This window comes from Setaria viridis, chromosome 9, assembly GCF_005286985.2.
Source record: "Setaria viridis chromosome 9, Setaria_viridis_v4.0, whole genome shotgun sequence".
Taxonomy (NCBI): Eukaryota; Viridiplantae; Streptophyta; class Magnoliopsida; order Poales; family Poaceae; genus Setaria; species Setaria viridis.
The window spans coordinates 11,198,274-11,218,126 of NC_048271.2; the positions used below are offsets into that span (position 1 = coordinate 11,198,274).

General features: G+C 43.2%; 2 protein-coding genes across 2 annotated transcripts; one reads left to right on the top strand and one right to left on the bottom strand.

Annotated features, from left to right (window-relative positions):
* Positions 1-211: 211 nt before the first annotated feature.
* On the top strand, positions 212-5,348 carry LOC117838748 (uncharacterized). The gene is made up of 5 exons (XM_034718898.2): positions 212-1,333; positions 1,979-2,443; positions 2,574-3,593; positions 3,886-4,018; positions 4,242-5,348. The coding sequence occupies exons 1-5, from the start codon at positions 317-319 to the stop codon at positions 5,189-5,191; spliced, it is 3,585 nt and encodes a 1,194-aa protein (XP_034574789.1). The 5' UTR covers positions 212-316; the 3' UTR covers positions 5,192-5,348.
* Positions 5,349-5,455: 107 nt separating this feature from the next.
* LOC117835261 (calcium-transporting ATPase 3, plasma membrane-type) lies at positions 5,456-18,665 on the bottom strand. Its single transcript, XM_072290410.1, has 22 exons — positions 18,330-18,665; positions 17,626-17,798; positions 17,077-17,250; positions 16,704-16,827; positions 16,506-16,606; positions 16,277-16,363; positions 15,785-15,880; positions 15,367-15,487; positions 15,127-15,255; positions 13,339-13,430; positions 13,120-13,231; positions 12,360-12,730; positions 12,015-12,250; positions 11,662-11,775; positions 11,288-11,355; positions 10,830-11,224; positions 10,192-10,246; positions 8,112-10,063; positions 7,864-8,022; positions 6,785-6,956; positions 6,417-6,715; positions 5,456-6,127 (listed from the first exon to the last, which is right to left on the bottom strand). Exons 1-22 carry the CDS (start codon positions 18,415-18,417, stop codon positions 5,867-5,869), a joined length of 5,379 nt encoding a protein of 1,792 aa, XP_072146511.1. The 5' UTR covers positions 18,418-18,665; the 3' UTR covers positions 5,456-5,866.
* Positions 18,666-19,853: the final 1,188 nt, after the last annotated feature.

Genomic DNA, 19,853 nt, shown 5'->3' on the forward strand with positions numbered 1-19,853 from the left:
ATGTCACGCATTTCTTCGAGTCTGTCCAACGGCTCCAAGTTCTCAGTGGGCCTTTGTCCCCTTGCTCTTCTCTCTTACAGCGCGATCCGGCCCATCTAAACCATGGGCTCAGATCCACACTCGCTTCTTGCTTGCGCTTGCTGCCATCCCACTACACAGCACGAGAGAGCCCAAACCCACCACGAACTCTTCTTCCTTCCTCTCCAATCCTCCTCTTCGGTCTTCCCCTGCCCTCCATGACCATCCCCTCCAAAATTCCCCGTCGATCCCGCGCTCCATTTCGAACCCCCACCCCAAAATCCCAATCCCCACCGCAATGCCGCCCACGCGCCGCCGCCCGCGCCGCACCTCCACCCCCGCCGGCGCCGACGACTCCGTCCCATCCTCCGCCGCCGACCTCCTCGCCCTCGCCGGCACCCTAATCCCGGCCGCCGGCACCACCGCCCTCAAACCCCCACCCCAACTCAAGCAACTCGTCCACTCCCTCCCCGCCTCCCACCCGCTCCTCCTCTCCCTCCCGCAGGCCCTCGCCCTCGCCCTCGCTCCCCCCACCGACACCGCCTCCGCTTCCGACGCGCCGCCGCCCCCAACGCCGCGCGCCCCCGCCGTCCTCCTCCACCTGCTCCTCACCCACCCATCCCACCCGCCGCGATGGGACGACCTCATCCGCCCGCTCGAGCTTCTCCACGGCCGCCTCGCGCTCCTGGCCACCGCCGACCCGCCGCTCGCGGCCCTCGCCGCCGCCTGCTTCGAGCTCGCCTGGCGCGCCGACGCGCCGGGCCGCGACGCGCTCGTCGCGCAGACGCTGCCCTACCTGGTCGCCCTGGCGCTCACCTCCGGCTCCAGCGCCAGGCCGGTCCTCCGCCGCCTCTTCGCGCTCCGCGACGCGCTGCCGCTGCTCGACTACGACGACGACCAGAGCATCTCCGACTTCAAGATGCTCCTGCTGCGCTGCTTCGTGTCGCCGCTCTTCCTCAAGGCCGAGGAAGGGAGGAAGTTCCTCGCGCTCGTGCTCGGTGTCAGCGAGGGGATCGCCAGGGAGGGGCTGGAGCTCGTCAGGGCGCAGGTGGGGATTACGAACGCCAAGCGCGCGGCCGTGGTGGCCTACGGTGAGGTCGTGTTCCGGGCGTGGAAGGACGGGGGCTGGGTTAGGGGGGATGTCGGGGAGGCCTTCCTGCAGGGGATGGTGGAGGCTGCTGTGCACGCTGGGAGCAACGAGGTGGCCAAGGCGGCCAGGAAGATCATTTGGGTGTTTGTTGAGCAGAGGGCGGTTGCCGGGGTTGAAAAGTTGGTGTTCCGGCTTGCAGAGCCTGTGCTGTTCCGCTCATTGCAGGTATATATGCTTTGCCTTATTCGTCTCTAGTGGTATTGGCACTGTGTGACACTACTGACTAGTAATAATTCCAGCAGGAATGGGATGAAATGATAGATAGTAGAAACACTGAGTAGACTTTGCTTACTCTGTTGATTATGTTACACTACAGTTTACTGAATGTTGCTGACACATCAATGCCATATATAAGCTTGGCTGACCACAACAGACTTTTAGACTGCACTATGTGCTAGGTTGACAGCAGGACGGCACCCAGTGCCTAGTTGCGTTCCTATGCAGGCTACTCGGTGCTGAGTTCACACATTAATGAGCTGAGAACTCGTTCTTTAGTATGATTAGGTTTATCATGAAATGTAAGAAATTATTGATCACTATGATACTCTAATACTGTGAGCAGTGTATTATATTCCTCTCATGTCCCAATAAATCATGAAATGACAATGGCAAACCGATAATTTTAAATTGAATTTCAACTTGATTTGTTAAAAATTGAAGTAATTATTCGATCAGTTTTCTGCTTTACAGTTCAATATTGGAAGCATGTATTATGTTGCACTAATGATAATATCTACTGAATTGGTTATTCACATTTTAACCAAAATTTCTTTGCCTTATCTGAACTTTATTGTGGATACTGTTTTGCAGGTTGCGAACTCCAATGTTCGCCATAATGCTTTACATCTACTATTAGATTTGTTTCCCCTTGAAGATCCAGATGTGACAAAGGATGTTAATGATCCTCTTATAGAGAAGCAGTTCTTCTTGATAGACAAGCTCCTCATGGATGATTACCCAGAAATACGAACAGTTGCTGTTGAAGGAATCTGCCGTATTCTTAACCAATACTGGGAAATTGTCCCTGCCCCAACCATTTCGAAATTTCTGAGTAAAATTGTTGACGACATGTCCAAGGATTCTTGCAATGAGGTTCGGCTGTCAACGCTAAATGGTCTCATATACTTGCTTGACAATCCACAGAGTCATGAAATACTTAAAGTTCTACTCCCACGATTAAGCGATATGATCTCAGATACTGCTCTGTCTGTCAGAACTGCTGCTGTTGATCTTCTCTTAGCTATTCGTGATCTTCGATCTTTCCAATACAATAAGGTATAGTACTTGTTACAAACTATGCTATGAACTTCAATAACCTTAACATCTATAATTTGTTCGGTTAAGCATATTAGAGTGTTTTTTAATATCTTCATGTAGGTTGTTTATATACCTTTCTCTGCTGCAGGTTGTTGGCCTGGGTACTCTATTGTCTTCACTTGCAAATGATCATCCCCGTATTGCTCAAAAAATTACAAAGCTCCTCATTCCTTCTTATTTTCCATCAAAGTTGAGCCCAAAAGAAGCATGTGCTCGCTGTATTGCACTAATAAAGAGGTCACCAGCAGCTGGGGCGAGATTTTGTGAATTTGCTCTGTCTGAAGGGTCATCCCCAAGGTCTATTGTTGAGCTAGTCAAATTCTCTATTACTCTTTCGTTATCACGAACAGGACTTAACTCAGACCAGATTGATGGTCTTATTATTGCTTCTGTCAATCTTATAAAAAGCTTATCTGAGGAGCACTCTAGTTTGTCTACTTTGCGAGAATTCTTAAATGCGAAGTTAAGGTTGGTCCTTCAAACCGTTGTTTCTGAGGGTGCCCGGGCTGCTCTTCTTAGTATTGCTCCAGTTGTTTTACCTAATAATTTATCTGTGCTTCATGAAGAATGCATGGGTATAGTTTTGAATGCTGCTAGGATTTCAAAGCAAGAAGAATGTCAGGAAGCTGCGCTTGCAGCACATAAGTTGATAGTTTTGAGTGGTTGTTGTGATGAACTGTTTGAAGCACTGACAGATATTCTACAATCTAAAGCCTCTGAGTTTGCTGAGATCTATGGACTTGAACCTCCGCCATGCCCCGTCGCACCTTCAAGGAGGAAGAAAGGGAAGTTACTTAGGAAAACGCAAGCACACGACCATATTCTTGGAAAGGGGTCATCCAAATCAAAAGTCAGTAATGAAGAGCTTGCTGTTGCAGCTGGGGCAGCATGGCAGATCAATGAAATAGTGAAAGCTGAAGAACTTAGAGGTTCCTTTCTGCAATCTTCTTATTTGGAAATTGCATTTTCCTCTCTGAAGGTCATTTCGCAAGTCTTTGTCGAGCAGTGCCTATATTTGGACTCTTTAGACCTTGCACCTGTGTTGGCCTATTTGAGTCTGGCTACATATAATGCCCTTCCAGATGTTGATCCTGGAAGCTGCTCTGAGGTGCGTTCCACTTCCAAATTTCCACCACACTTGGATCTCACAGTTTGTACTAAAATTTTGATAGCTAGTATACTCATCAGTTGAAACTTCACTGGAAACTGGTAATAATATTTATTAATTGCACTTGTGTTCATAGCTTTCTGATGGTTACGTATCAATCTTTTTCTTTTACCTTTAATTGTTAAAGCTCTACTTTATCTTGCTATACGTTTTGTTCTCAGCAAATTCATTGTTTCGGTAATCAACTGCCAATCAGTGTATCTTTTGTTCTCAGTAAATTTCATTGTTTCAGTCATCAGCTGCCAATCGGTCACTGGATCATCTGCTGAATTGTTTCGACAAACTTCTAAATGCACCTGTTAAGAATCCACCATCAAAGTCAAGAGCTACACGCTCAAAAGATCAGCAGAAAAGAGCATCCGAAGGTATAAATATACCACATTTTACATTTTCAGATGTGAAAAGTCTATTTAAACTGACTCTTGCATTCAAAACTCTAATTGTTTCTATGATCTTCTGAAAACAAGGAAAAGGGTGTAATTCACCCATCCATTGTCACCAGGATGTGTGTATTTAAGTGTAATGTTATGGATACCGCAGAATTTTGCCTGATGCCTCTTGACTAAGTGGGTGATGTACTTTATGCAGGAAACACAGTGAAAGGCACAGTTAACGCAATTATGCTGGGCACTTCAATTCTCAAGTTTATCATTGACACAACCACCATAAAGCTGGTCGATGATGATAAAATAAGATGCCTCAAATTCGCATCATCCTACACAAAATATGCAATATCATCCATCAAAAAGCATCAGGAACAGGGCTCATCTTTCAAGGGAGATGATCTGAAGGACGCCCTGGTGCTTATACGAAGCTCCTTTACATACGCAGCCAAGATAATCCATTTGGTGCTATCAAGCTCAACTGAGGAGTCAAGCCCTCCAGAGGAGGTTTTCTTCCTTGCCAATGATCTTCTTGATCTTGTGCCCTCTGTTGAGTCCTTAGCTGGCTCAAGATTTGCACTGAGCATAGTTTCTGCTTTGAAGCAATGGCTACCTGTTCTCATATTGGGTCTCGTATGTCGCTGGATCATGGGACCACAGAATGAAATGGCTGCCAACTCCTGCCACTTTGGTGACTCTTGCTTACCACTGTGGGTCACCGCTGTGGCAAAGAATGAGCTTCTTGATGGCAAAGAGCCTGTCCAGGATGAGCAAAGTGACCAGGCTGCAGAGGGTGAGGACTCGCCTTCATCTAGAAAGCTAGCAGAAATGATGGTGATCCTCCTGAAGAAAGGAAGCCCCAGAATTCTTGACTGTGTGGGCAGAGTCCTCCTGTCCACCCTCCAGTTAATGTTGCAAAGATCAGAGTACGACATTGTCTTGGGCATTACTCGCTTTGTTTGTGCCAGGTTACTTGGGAACAACACTTCGGCATTGGAAAAGCTGCAGCTTACCCACGACTCTCTTCGTGAGAATTTCTTGGAGATTGATAGGTGTGTCAGGGAGGACCTTGTTAATGACGATGATTCAAATGATACGAGGCAGCTATTGGAGAGCACAAAAGCGCTGATAAGATCAGTTCTCCCTGAAGTCTGATGTACATAGTATTAGGCGGTAGCTGGTGAGCTGAAGTTGTAACAAGTGTCCAGGAAGTGAAAGTAGGCAATGCTCGCTGACTAAGACCATTTGTGGCAGCAACTGGGAATTATGTACTTACACGCATGCATAATGCATTTCTGTATATGTGCATTCATTGTTGCTGTTCTGGTACATCCCAGGGGCAAATTTCAACCATAGCATCACCAAAGCTAGGACCCGTGTGTGATTGGATAGAAAAGCTTTGCCGTTGACAAGTGAAAATTGTAATGAACTATGCTAGTGATATAACCATTGTTCCATTCAATCTACAATCGACTTACAATTGACACAGGTACATTTCAAATTACTGTAACCTACACTACATGCCATTTCAAATTACCAAATGGCCAGCAGCATACAAAGGTACTATTTCCAAGGGGAAAAATAACTGTACAGTTAAATTAAACATAAATTCTGCTATATGTTTGAGCACCAGCCCTAGACTCGTGGGTCCTCATCCTGGTGGAGAAAAACCAAGGGAACACAGTATCTGTTGCACCCAATCCAAATGTTTCTTTGCAATTTGCTGTCAACCTTGGGTCAGTGCTTCTATTCTCGTGCATCAGCTCCAGGAAGAATATATCACTGGGAGTGGGGATCATCTAACCGTATTTGGGAAATGGTGAACCTGAATTATTGCGCTTCTTCACGCGGTTCTATGGGAATCAGTTTGATGGCAGCAGCAATGGGCATCCCAAGGAGGCCAAAGAGAACGCTGACAAGCCACTGATGCTGGGTGAGAGGCGTGGTGTCGGCAAAATCTCCTAGGAACTGGACAATGATGAACTGGAAGATGACGGTGCCAGCGAGGATGGCCATGAAAATAGAGTTATCTGGAAGGCCCTTGAGAACGTTGATCTCGTCCATGTCCCTCGAGCTTATCTCATTGAACACCTAGAGGCATACATAGATTCAGTAAAAAACATATGTAGACGAGTTAGCAGTTAGTTTACCATTGGCTCCTGGATTGCAACATAATATAAAAATTAACAATTTTCACTGGTTCCACTTCGGCAAAGTGAACAAATGCATAGAAATAATGGACAGTGGACAGTGGGACATCTTCTTCCACTGTTCGAAAAAAAAAACAATTTGGACAGATTCCAATTCTATTGTTTCTGCTTCCTGTCCTATACTAAAGAATGCTGAACAAAATGCGAGGATTTCTTAATGGCTGATTTACCTGGCAGAAGACAAAAGTGTTGAATATGATTGTATTGAGGACAATATCACTGTCTGAGCCTTCAAGCCCAAAAAGGTACTTCCCTTGAGTTTGTAGATACCACATGACCGCAAATTGGAATATTGACTGACCTAAAATATTCCTCCACATTACTTTTGTGATGAATTTCCCTGCCCTTCCAACCGGTGCTTTTTTCATTAAGTTATCATCAGGTGGTTCAGTGGCAAGCGCGAGTGCTCCTAGGGTATCCATAATCATGTTAACCCAAAGAAGTTGAACAGCTGTCAATGGAGCATCTCCTGGAATGAGAAAGTGTAAGTCATGGGATGGAGATGATAAGTTAACACAATTGACTAAATAGAATATACCTGTAAAGCACGCAGAACAGAAGTTAACTAGCAACGCAACAACATTAACAGTCAGCTGAAACTGCACAAACTTTTGGATGTTGACATAAACAGAGCGTCCCCATTTTGCAACCGTTACGATGGTGGAGAAGTTATCATCCAGAATCACAACATCAGCGCTCTCTTTTGCCACCTGTGTAAAGTAATTTACTGAGTCTGGGAGTAAATGTTTTTGCCCTGAAACCTAGACTCCTAGAATGTTAACCAAGACTAGTTATTCAGATTATGGAGGATATGGAAGACCTTATTTTTCAGGGTTAAAAGGAGCCAAAAGGAAAAAAAAAAAGGCAACCACAGCCAGTAGAGCCGCAAGTTAAACCAACCTACAGCAATACAGTCTTATATCAACAATGGATTGGCCTCCAGCAACTTTACATGTTATTTTTTATGGTTCAGGAGGAATAATTGCAGGAAGTATCCCATTTTTCCTAATTTTTAAAAATAAACTGGCATATGTTTATTTTATCAAACTGGTACTGGTGATTACAGGAAAACCCCGTATTTCACTGAGAACTAGTTGATGCTACCAGAAATCCTTGACAAGCTATATAGGTCACTGTTTTCCTTGAACCACCATCACACAACATCATATGTCGATGAAATACACACCATCAGATGCATGTGGTAGCTTCATCTATGAACTTCAGCACAGGGCCTTGGTAACAGAATATGAATATATTCATCTACATCATTAATGGGTTTCCTCTAGGAAAATCCTTCACTGAGAATGCAGCCATCACCAAATATACCATGAACACGTGCAAAAAGTACTGTACTGCTGAGAAATCAGTTGAGTAAACAGATGATACTGGAAGTAGGAAACCAGAGTACTGAGGATAAGAACTGAAGAAAAGCTTCCGCTTCTTTGTTTATTCTCTCTCATAACAATTAAAGAATGTAGATGGATAAAAATATCTGGACATGATGTCAAGATTCAGGTCACACTTAACTTGCAATAACTCACAATTTTATGTAAAGAAAGATTTATAGAAATGTAATATCTCAAGGATATGCTACTCATTACTTAGTTATGTTATTACCTCAGTCCCTGCAATTCCCATGGCAAGTCCAATATCTGCCTCGCGTAGTGCAGGCGCATCATTTGTACCATCACCAGTCACAGCAACAACCTCATTAAATGTGGTGCGCAAGTGTTTCACAAGTGTAAGTTTGTCAAGTGGTGAAGATCGGGCCAGTACCTTCAGTGCACAGGCATACTCCAACATAAGAATTTCCTAGATGAATAAAAGCTTGCAAGTCAAAGATAAACATTAGATAAATGGTAAACCTGAATCTTTGGAATCAACTCAAGGAGTTCTTTAGGATTTTTCTCTCTGAACTCAGCACCTTCAATGGCAAGACCATCCTCAGTAAGTATACCGCATTCACGAGCAATTGCCTTTGCTGTATTTATGTTGTCACCAGTAATCATTCGAACCTCAATGCCAGCAGACCGGCAGGTTGCCACAGACTGCCTGACGCCCGGACGAACAGGATCTTTGATACCAACAATAGCAATGCATGTGTATCCTTGTAACGGTGTTTGCTCATCCATGGAAAAGCCACCATCCATTTCCTTATAAGCTAGGCAGAGTGTCCTAAGTGCTTCTTTAGAAAAGGTTTCAATGATACCATTGAGTTTGTTTGTAGTTGTGTTATCGAGGGCAACAATACTACCTCTGGCATCTATGAATTTATCACAGGCAGCCAAGACTACTTCTGAAGCACCTTTACAATGTGCACGGTATCCTCCTCCAGGAAGCTCAAGAACGATGCTCATCCTCTTTTTTGTTGAATTAAAAGGGTCCACCTTAACAATCTTGTTTTGCTGCCGCATTTCTTTAAAGTCTCCACCTATTAACAATGCAAAGTCCAACAAAGCCACCTCAGTTGGGGTCCCTAATATTTGATGGTGCCCATCTTGGTTAATCACCACTTCACCCGCAGTGTTGTTAAAAATAGATTCCAGAAGAATTTCCAAAGCAGCTTCTGGGAGTTTGGAAGAAAAGTTAGAAGGTGCCGGTGGATTGTTCACTTCCATGGTATTCCCGCAGATGCAGGCCTTCACGACAGACATGCGATTGGTTGTTAGTGTTCCGGTCTTGTCACTGCAAATGATAGTGGCTGAGCCCATAGTTTCACAGGCAGCTAATTGTCGGACCAATGCCTTGTCATTCATCATCTTCTTCATTGCAAATGCAAGGCTCAATGTGACTGCTAAAGGCAATCCCTCGGGGACAGCAACAACAATGATTGTAACTGCAACCGCAAAATGTTGCAATATCTCCAGCACATCATCTCCAGACCAGCTTAAAAGAAGACAATCAAGGTATTTCTGGGCAACTAACCCTTGTGAGAGGACAACGAAAGTCAAGAGGGCAAAAAATAGACCAATATTTCCAATAATAGTTGCAACTCCATTTAGTTTGACCTGTAGTGGAGTTTCATCATCCCCACTTTCAGTGATGGCAGCCATTAGTTTACCCCACTGTGTTCGCATCCCTACTGCAGTAACCAACATTTTGCATGAACCGTCTAGAACTTTGGTCCCTGACAGAAGAAAAGGGTTATCTTCATTTACGAAAACAGGTTCACTCTCCCCAGTTAGGCTGGACTCATTGATCAATACTGAATACCCAGATATAAACAGGCCATCTGCAGGAACCTGATCTCCAACTGCTAGGTGGACAACATCACCAGGAAGAAGATCATCTATCAACATCCTTTGTCTGAGGCTGTTTCTTGTAACTTGAACAAAAATTTTCCTTTTCTCTTTGTCCAGATCCCTGAATTGCAAAGACTGCTGATAGTTACTTGTTGCAGTAACAGAAACAACCAGGAGGATACTTGTAATGATTCCAATGCCATCATGCGCACCTTTTGGCCATCCTTCCGTGGCAATGCCAACAACAAAAGATACGAGGGCACATGCTATAAGAATTACAAGAGTGGTATCTTGCAGTGCTTCCCACACAAACTCCCATAAGCTGCGGGCTTCACTCTCTGTGAACTTGTTCACTCCGTATATGTCCTGCCTTTGATTTAGGCTGTACTCAGCTGTATTAATCCCATACGTCAACGATGTTGCCAACTTGTCTGCAATTCCATCCAATTGGCCATGCACAGCCAACTTTTTAGTGTCACGACTTTCGACAATTGATGCCAGTTCATCGGCAGAAATCTGAAACCCAGCAGCTTTGACACCTTCAGAAAGAGAATACTGAGTCTGAAGTGAAACACCTGAGTAGATGTGTTTTTGGCAACACGCTTAGATAACAGCAGCATTGGAGACTGGATTTGCAGTCAGAAAATGTGACATCTTAGATTCCAAATTACATGATGAAGCAAATGAACCATTGTGCAATTACCATGTTCAGTCTGCAGTGTGGATTTCGACACAAGGACAGCAACACGTAGCTTCTCCTGCCACAAAAGAAGCAGAGGCAGCCATCAGTTTTGCTGAAGTAAAATTGACGCACGTTTTTGTTGCAAAATGGTCTTCGTACTAGCAAAAATACCTAAACTTCTAGGGAGGGTGGAATTATAATCAGTTTAGCCCTTACTGTTACAACACATAGAGGAGACCGATGGGAAAAGAAAAGAGACAACTACGATGCAAAGTTTGCTTCGCTATTCGAGAAAAAAAGTATTTGTGTATCGAGGCATCACTTGACAGTAAGCAGATTAATGTGAAACTTTACCACAAAAACTGAAAACGCTCTAGAACAAAACAGGGGGTACAGTTCCGAGCTCCGCAATCAAACAAATGAGAGAAGTGTCAATCTGTCAGCGACTAACTAACTAGGCAGTAAATGAAGCACCGATCGCATCGCATATATCGACCCGTCCCACTGCAGTGCGAGAATTTTACAGAAGAACCGCAGGGTAAAATTTACGGCGCAGACTGTTCCATGAGCTACGATTTCGACCAAGGCCGCCTAATAAACGAGAAGACACACACACACGGATCATCGACAAAGCTAAACGCAGGGTGAGAGATACGCACACGGTGGGCTCGCTTGCAGAGGTCGTCGGCGGCGAGGGGCCCGAAGCGGAGGCGGTTCCTGGGCCGGCGCAGCGCGGCCCCTAGCCCCGACCGCGGCCATGGGACACGGCCGCCGGGGACGGGGAGGAAGGGAATTCGGGGGAGGGGTCCCGGCCGAGCGTGGACGCTGCCGTGCATCACTACTGCCTTCCCCTCTCCGTTGTGTTGGGAGACCTCGCCGGCTTGTGTCTGCGAGCTGACTCTTCTGACCACGTGTACAATAGGAACTGGGAGTGAAACGGACTGACAGGTACACGCTTTTGGTCGCCCCCGGGATCCGCCCAAGGAATGAGATTGATTGAACCCGGATATTTTGTTACCATTTCTTTTCTCTAACTTTTCGTTTGCAACATGTCCTAGATAATATTCGTTTCAAAATATCCTAGATAATATGACAAAAACCAGTTCTACTACATCACCGGTGCCTGAAAGTGACTTTGGGAAACATGGCTGTGGGTCCCACAGAAGCGCCACTGCTTGCTTGGACCTCAACATAGCAAAGTAGCAAACTCATATATTGAAAAATAAGAAATAATCTTTTCAAAAAAAATAAAAATAAACATCTACTTTTACTATGACCTGTTGTAGATGTCCTGTGTAAAATGTGAGAATACATCGTTGTGTTCTTGGACTCAAATTTCTGGAAGTCTTTGCAAGGAGCGTCCTTCCACAGCCACTAGCAAAGAGCTGAACTGATATTTACATATTATTACTCTCAGGAAGAACAAAGTTACACGTACAACACTTGCTAGCACACAAATGGCTACAAAATCGCCAGTAAATTCTATCTTACAAGTTCTTATTGCACTTTGCAAAAAAGGCATCAATAGGAATATGTTTTCCTTCTTTGGAAGACTTCAGCTTTTTCTTGGGTGTGGGTGTAGTAGAGCATGATCTTTCAGCAAGCCTGCTGGAGACAATAGAAGACAGACAATGGAGCTATGAAACAACCATTTATGTTCAAACAATGATGAAAATTAAAGTTAATTAAGCACATACTAATATTGTAAAAAGACTGCCATGTAAAGATGAGGCAGAATCCTAATGAACGCTAGAGCAGCTGCAACCAGTAAAAGAATTCTACGATGCAACTTGGAACTGCGGCAGGATACAACTTATTTGTGAGGGCTGTCAAAACATAAATACCTCTCGTTAGAAATGGGTCTTTTACTATCCACTGTTTCTTCATGCTGTAGCGATTCAGCCAAATGAAAATCCGAATGTTCTTGCCTCTCCTCCTCAAATCCTGGAGGTAGTTCAAACCCACAAATAGAGCAAACGTAGTCATCAATCCATAACTGCTGACCAGGTTTACTTGATGAAGCTGTAGCTTCATGACTGGTCAACTGGCAAACATCATCAAACTTCTCAGCATTCATAACCTGAATGAAAAGTAAGATTCACTTATTGTACTCATGTACGAAGACATGGAAAACAAAACTCCACCCTTTTCTTAGCTACCAAATAACAAGAAATTTTTTTCAGACAAACCTTTGCACTGGGAGTGACATCATCTAGCTTTGCTTCACCTAAGGCATCATCAATAACTGGGTTGCTTAAGACAGCCTCATTACTGTAACTGACTAAATTCCTTTGTTCTGGAATGAAAATGCTCTCATCGTGCACAAAGAAATCCTGTTGATCTGTCGACGCACTAGTTCCAGCATCATGTACCAAGTACTCATCCTTGGTTGTCACACTAATAGGACTAATATCCTGCCCTGAGGTATTAGTGCTACTCTGAACATTTGCTCCATTGACATTTAAGTCATTGCCTGATGAGCGAAAAAATATATCTAGCGTCTTTTGTGTTGAAGTAGATGAATCATCCTTCTCATCATGAAGCTGAGACATCCGCAACCCTATTAGTTTGGAGTAGAGTAACTGTCAGGTCAGCTTCCCAAAGTAGCAAGAGCATGGAAATGTCAAGTGCCACTTAATGAAACATAGTTCAGACAGAATATATAACATCAAAATATGGACAGAAAACATGATGAAACCATTGCAGTTCAACTTATAAGGTAAATGAAGATGCACCATGACAGAATCATATACTTTAGCTGTCAAAGCCACTAGATGAACTTGAGGATAAGAAAAAATTGTAATAAATGTTCCAATGACAATAATATTCCAGTAGGGGTGGTTGTCATGTGAGCAGTATTAGAGGTTAAAGGCCAAACTTGTAGGAGTTCAACATAATTGGTAGTCATTAGCTTGGTTGAATAAATAATGTAGATGTGCACAAACTTACCCATCAATCTCAAAGAAAGAGGCATTTCAGCCTTAAGCAACTTCGTAGCATAGATCAGGATGTCTTCCTTGGAGTTGATGTATCCTCGTGTAGTTACTGCTCTTGTTCGAACCTGATTCAGATCGTTGATCAATTTAGTGATAAGTGAAACAGAAATCATCTACTTTGATTATGTTTACAGAAAATCAGTCAACAACAATATGGATGGGAGAACCAAACCTCAAAATCTGCAGTCTTTAGTTTGAGTGTTAGTGTCTTCCCCTTCAAACCCTCCTTTTGCAAATCATCCGTTAAGTTTTCAGCGAGGTTAGCTGAAAATAGATAACATTGTGGCGAGTCATGCATCGAAAAATTGTTAAGCATGTGTTTGGATAGAGGGTTGAAGTGGGTTGGGACGGGTTCAACCCACTTGGACCCATGTTTGGTTGAGAGTGCATGTGGGTTGGAGTGGCTCCAATAGGGAATATTCCTTGTAGATGCGGGTCGAAACGATTTCTCCAAAATGAGCGGACCGTTCCGACCCAGATGGATGCCATCGCTCCTCCGTCTTGCGTGTGCATCGTGCGAGCGAGCGGAAGCAAGTAGGCACGGGGAGGAGCTTGAGCGGCTGAGCGGGTGGAGCAAGATGGGACGGTGCGGCGGAGCTGCACGACGCTGGCGGGGGGCCGCGCGTGTGAGCTGCCAAGGGATGCGCTTGGGGGGCCGTCCCAAGGGAGGTCCGTCGCCAGTTGACGCCGTCCCTGCTCCGTTCGGCAAGGGAGCGCGGGGCTGGGCGGCTGGCGCGGCACGAGGACCAGGTGGACGACATGGGCTTGGACGGCGGTGGCGAGGAGGCTCAGATGGTGGAGCAGGCACGAGCGGCCTCGAGCTCGAGCACCACCGCAGCCCCTTTGCAACCCCGTTGTGGCTCCATGGATTCTGGCCAAAAAAACATCAATTCCCGTCATCCTTGTCGTGGATTTGTGAAGATGGATACTCAAATAAGTTCACAAGAGATGAAGGAAGCTCCGATTTGGATTAATTGAGTCGAGACTCACCAGGATAGACAAATTTCTCCGGAAGGGCAAGGATTCTGGAGCCCCTCCAGTCCATCGTGGGCAAGTTCAAGCCTGGCCGTGCAAGCTCCTCTGTTGTGGGCGAACTCAAGCCCGGGAGCGGCACCAGCTGGGAGGCATCGGCGGGTGGAAGCAAAGGCAAACGGAGGTGCGGGGAGCACAGCCAGGCGGGACGCGCGAGCAGCTACGCGGGGAGCCGCGAGGCTGCATCACTCGGCGTGAGGAAGACGAAGGGGAAAAAAGAAATAGAAGACGCTGACAAGCGAGACCCACCGGTGCTTGTTGTTAACGGTGTTAAAATGACATCCATCATATTCCTCTCAACCCCTCCAACCAAACAAAAAACTGGAATGAACCCATCCCTTGCAACCAAACATGAGATGGGTTGAACCCAACCTAGAAAAATGGGATGAACCCGACCCATCCCACTTGGTCCCCAAGCCAAACGCATGCTAACATATCACATCAGGTGTAGTAGCACATGGAAGTCATGATGACATCTATAGTGTTTTACACGAAAAGGTAGCAGAATATACCACCAAAGAACCCACAACAAAACTATGGATATACAGATATATCGTAGGAAATGGCCTGTTCACATAATACAAAGAAAAATCTTTGAAAAATCTTATTATTACTGCCATAAATAAGCATGATATAGCAGCAGTATAAGCAATCTTCGCCCGGGAAAAAAAACACTGTTCAAACTGACCTCTGAAGGTGCTAAAAAAACATCCATAATGCATTATAATTGTGCCATTCCTAGTACTTCGATAGATCGCATAATGCAAAAGAATGTAAGCAAGAGAAGATATTGCTTGTAGAGCAATCAGCCTTGTGTGAGAAAACCAAGTTGCTTAAGCAAAATAGATGTTTATAAATGGTAGGATGCCAACACTTGATTATATAGAATCATCAGGCTAACCAGTTACAGAAATAAGTTATAATTTACCTAATTTGTCGAAAAGCAAAGAAGAATCACTTGTTGCTGTGAAAGTTCGCTCACAGCTTATACTTTTCCTTTGCCTTTGCTCTGGAGTTTCTGTACCTCCTAATCCAAGACCAACCGAAAGAAAGAAATCTGAAGACATGGATTCCAATTTTAATTCTGAGATCTTGCCTGGAATAGATTAATATAGCTTTTCTAAAAGCTTGAAACAGAATATCTAACAAGGGTGATTGACATACGGACCAGCTGAGCCTTCAGAAAAAAGAGCACATAAGAAAGCAGCCTTTTGCAGCATCTCCTGACATGTACTGATTCCGAGAACCTGACGTAACATCTGCTCAGTCACCTTACCTATGCCACCTATCTGCATACAAAGATCTTCAAATAGCAAATCAGCTATTTTTTTTTCACAGATATCCAAAGACAGGTCAGCATCTGGAAATGAACAATATTACATAATAACTGAAGAAATAAAATGTGAGTTCATAAATGCATAGAAAAAACCATTATCAAGAGTCTGTACACTGGTTACAATACATCTTTGCTTACGGCATAAATAAATGATCAAATATGAAGAGGAAAACAAGAACAAATAGGCAAGTAAAACAAAAACAGAACAAAAAGGAACACTTTTTATCATATATAGCAAAAATTGAAGTACCTTTCTTATAGGCAATGTAGATACAAATGTCAATACAGCTTCCCGGTCATTTGGCAAAATAAACTGTCCATTGGGCTTGTTAATATCAGAACAAACCTAGCAAAGGGATAAAAAATGCAAAAGGAACCTTGTGAGTTTGCTCTAGGATAAGGAACACCAATATGAATAAGAACACAAGAGTCAAGACTGTTAAAAAATAAATAAACAGGATTAGTAAACCAAAAAAAGATCTCCAGTCATGCATGCTAAACAACAGCTTAGATTGCAACATATATTGGTTATGTACTTATGCAAAACAAACACTACCAGTAGCCAAGGACAAGCCAACTAGGTTCTGTTTATTACCTAATTTTGTGTTAACCCAACAAGATAGTAGCTAAAAGCCAGATAAAGAAAAGAAATAGGTAATAATAATAATAACAGGAACAGAATGTTGCCACTTTAATGACAAAATTCAAATTATAAAAATAATAAATAACTTCAAGTTCTGACCTTTGCAATCATGCGGTTTGGAGCAACCCCAGCACTACATGTTAGACCAGTTTCCTGATGAATGGCAGCCCTAAGTTCAGTAGCAACCTAAGAAAACCAGTGATGTAATCAGTAAACTTTGTCATGTGGTACAAGAATGTTAGATTAACATGTGAGGTGTGATAAGCAACTCAATTCAAATGCTCCTAGTAAGTAAAGCACTGTAACAATTAGAAATGTTCACCGTTACCTCCTCTCCTGTAATGCCTCTCTCAATGCAGACATTTGTTATATTGAGGTATGCTTCATCTAGACTTGTTGCAATGAAGTTGGGATCGTATCTCTGGAAAACTAAGGGCACCAATACTTCAATAATCAGTTCATATCAGCACATTATCTAGCATTATAGTTCTTTCTGTAATGATTTAATTAATATTGTTTTACAAACCTTTTCTTGTCAGCTCACTATAATGAGTGTACCTCTCAAAATTTGGCCGGACAAAAACCAAGCCAGGACATAGTTTACATCCAATAAAACCAGGCATTGCTGCACGAACACCAAATTTTCGTGCCTGCATCAGTTAATCAATTAAACTATACATTAGATAAAAGCGGAATACTGTTTGTACCTTTACTGACAAGGGTAAAAAAACTTTGGTCAATCCAGTTTTCAGTCTATTATACAAGGATATCCAACATTGAAATTTTGAACGACATTAGATCTAAAGCTATCATCTTCAAACATGGAAATCAAACACCTTATTTAGAGTAATCAAAATTAAAAGATTTGTGTTTATTCCAGGATAAGTTAGTATGTTCACCTCATAACTGGCAGTAGCTATCATAGACATACTACCAACTGCTAATGGTTTTCCCTTCAAGGATGGATCCTCCAATGTCTCAACAGCAGCATAAAAGGCATCCATGTCAGTGTGAAGCCATATCTTTGAAAGATCCCGTGAAGCCTCCAACTCCAACATTTTCTTTTCAGCAACCTGAAAATTATGTTGTCATGTAGGGACAAAAACATTAGGGAGGAAAATAAAAAAGCTATTAGTAAAATATGCCACGCACGTACATTGGCTTACTACAGTGTCTGTTTGATGCTATGAATCAAATAGCTTTATAACCATGAACCATAGCTCAAATGAGGTTAGGTTGGTAAATGTACTCATGCAAAAATGAGTATTTCAACAGAGCACAGATGCACAACTAAACGTTGATGAATTGACCACTTGATATTAACCTGAAGGAATCACGTATTTTGTTGTCTTCTAGTTTGTTGTATAGCAATATGTAAGCATATAGTCTACAAATTATAAAAATTAAATGGCAGACAAAAGCTAGCATGGAAATGTTTTAGTCCATACCTTCTGAAAATGTGATATGTCATTATCAGTCAGTGTTGCACACTGTGCACGGAGATATTCAATCTTTTGTTTGGTCAATGCCTCCTTCCTCTGCTCATTTTCAAAATACTTTGAACCCTTACTCATTTCATAGATTACCTTCTGCACCTTCTCTTTGTCAACTCCTTCCATTCCTAATGCAACAGCACAAGAGAATAATTTACAAAAATCTCAAAGAAACGTTAGAACATAGAACACATTACACATTTATAGTTATAGTGGCCATGATTAACAAAGTACTAGTCTACTGGACAAAAAGAACTGTGGACAAAAGGGGAACACACCAGTCAGCTCCGGTTGCCTTTCAAGGTAATCTCTATTAACGTGGAAAATTCTGATTCCAAATTATGTAAAGAATAAAATCACAACATTGTTGTTCTCTTGAAATGTGTTAAGATTCCACTCTTACAATTTTATCACACCATTGAACTTCCCCCATTGACTCAAGAAAACAGATGGAACTAATACAGTATCAGATACACATCTAACTTGACTCATCCAATGGCAGAGTGAAAATCAGTTCCAATTTGTTTCAATGTTAAGCGGCCCAATTATTAAAGTACGTCTGGAGAAAATTTATGACGTAGGGTTCGAAGCTGGGGGCCGAGCCAAACCCCTGAAAACCCCAAATATTAAGGGAACAGAAGGAAAAAGCACGCCCGTACCAGCTTTGGCGTTGGTGTACGCGGTATGGTAAGACTGCCACGGCCGATCCCCTCCGCCTTCCGCTGGCGTCCCCGCCGCGGCCGACATCGCTGCGGTCTCCGACGAGGTGTTGACCAGAACAGGGGTTTCGGGGGCGGACGCGCGAGCGAGAGATGGAGTGAGTGACTCCCGGGAGCCCTCCACGGTCTGATGTTACACGCGCGGGAGAGTGGAGGTTGGGGGCAGGGGTTGGTTCCGGCGGCGAGGCCTGCTCCGCCGCCGGCGCGCGCGCGTGGTAACGCGGTGGGTCTGTACACGGCTACGGTTGCCAGACTAGAATGAAAATGGTCCGTTTACGTTTTGTGACCGAGGAGACGGGCTAAGTGGAAGACGTCTTCCCACGAACTGCTAAGTTAAAAAAATTTCACTCGTGACCTTAAATCTAAAATATATTCTTCCAAAATATTTTACAATACTTACTACATATTATAAAATAAAAATATCTTTCACATGCCCACTTCATTATTATTATACTTAAATTTTAGATCTTCACATGAATAGCACCACCAAAACAATCTCCACCACTCCTTTGTATTGTCACTTTGCTCAAAGTCATATACCTATGTGTCATAGGCTTTTTTTTTTCAATTATACTCAATACTTTGTCCTTTGATCTGCAATAAAGAAGCATGGCAGGCCACTCATTGTTTTTTTTCTCCTGCTTGACACTACGATGTGGCGGTATATACTTGTTAGAAATCATGTTGCATACCTAAAAAAGTGGACAAAATATGAATACGCTTAACGTGCCATTAATATCAAACTTGATCTCGTCCTTCCAACGTCTTCACACTCTTCACATGTTGATCTTGCTTCTGCTGCCTTCAGGTCTATAGCTTGAGCTTCTTTTATTTTCATTTTCTTCAGTCTTGTCATCAGCGAGTCGATCTTTCCTTTGAGTAATTGATCATGCTCCACCTACAACACTCCTTATGTATTTCCATTTGGTTGAGCTAGGAATATGCACCCGATGATGCCCATATATCATTGTCTGCAACTTTCTTGAATAATTTGAAAGCTTGAGTTGAAGTGAGGTTAATAATTGATCCTCCAGCCGATGCGTCGATGATCGCCCTTGATGCTGGTGTCAGCCCTTGATAGAATTTCTGGGCTAGATCTTTATTCGGGAACTTCTGATATGGAACTGCATTTAGTTTGGTTGTTGGAGCTTTTCGATGAATGATTTTTTTGTTGACATTGTTTGACTTCTTATGAAGTGGCCAGCCTTGTTCGGCATTCTAAGCAATTATTTTTGAATCAACTAATTGCAGGACAACATCGATAGTCTTTTCGACCTTATTTTGCTAACCCTTTGGCATTTGCATTTGCATTTGCATTTGTTCCATCATTCATGTGTTAGCTTAACTTTCTCCTAAGATTTTATGATGAATGCTTTCATATCTATGTTAATGGTTGTACGATATTTTCCTTTTGCAATCTTGTGTAAATGTGGTGTTTAGACTTGATTGCAGACAATCAATAAA

Excerpts from the sequence above, each read along its gene's own strand:
- LOC117835261 (XM_072290410.1), bottom strand. The coding sequence starts at position 18,417 with ATGTCGGCCGCGGCGGGGACGCCAGCGGAAGGCGGAGGGGATCGGCCG. Across the intron at positions 13,232-13,338 it reads TAAAGACTGCAGATTTTGAG|GTTCGAACAAGAGCAGTAAC; the intron begins GTTTGGTTCTCC and ends GATCTGAATCAG. Across the intron at positions 10,064-10,191 it reads CACACTGCAGACTGAACATG|GTGTTTCACTTCAGACTCAG; the intron begins GTAATTGCACAA and ends ACATCTACTCAG.
- LOC117838748 (XM_034718898.2), top strand. The coding sequence starts at position 317 with ATGCCGCCCACGCGCCGCCGCCCGCGCCGCACCTCCACCCCCGCCGGC. Across the intron at positions 2,444-2,573 it reads GATCTTTCCAATACAATAAG|GTTGTTGGCCTGGGTACTCT; the intron begins GTATAGTACTTG and ends TCTCTGCTGCAG. Across the intron at positions 4,019-4,241 it reads GCAGAAAAGAGCATCCGAAG|GAAACACAGTGAAAGGCACA; the intron begins GTATAAATATAC and ends TACTTTATGCAG.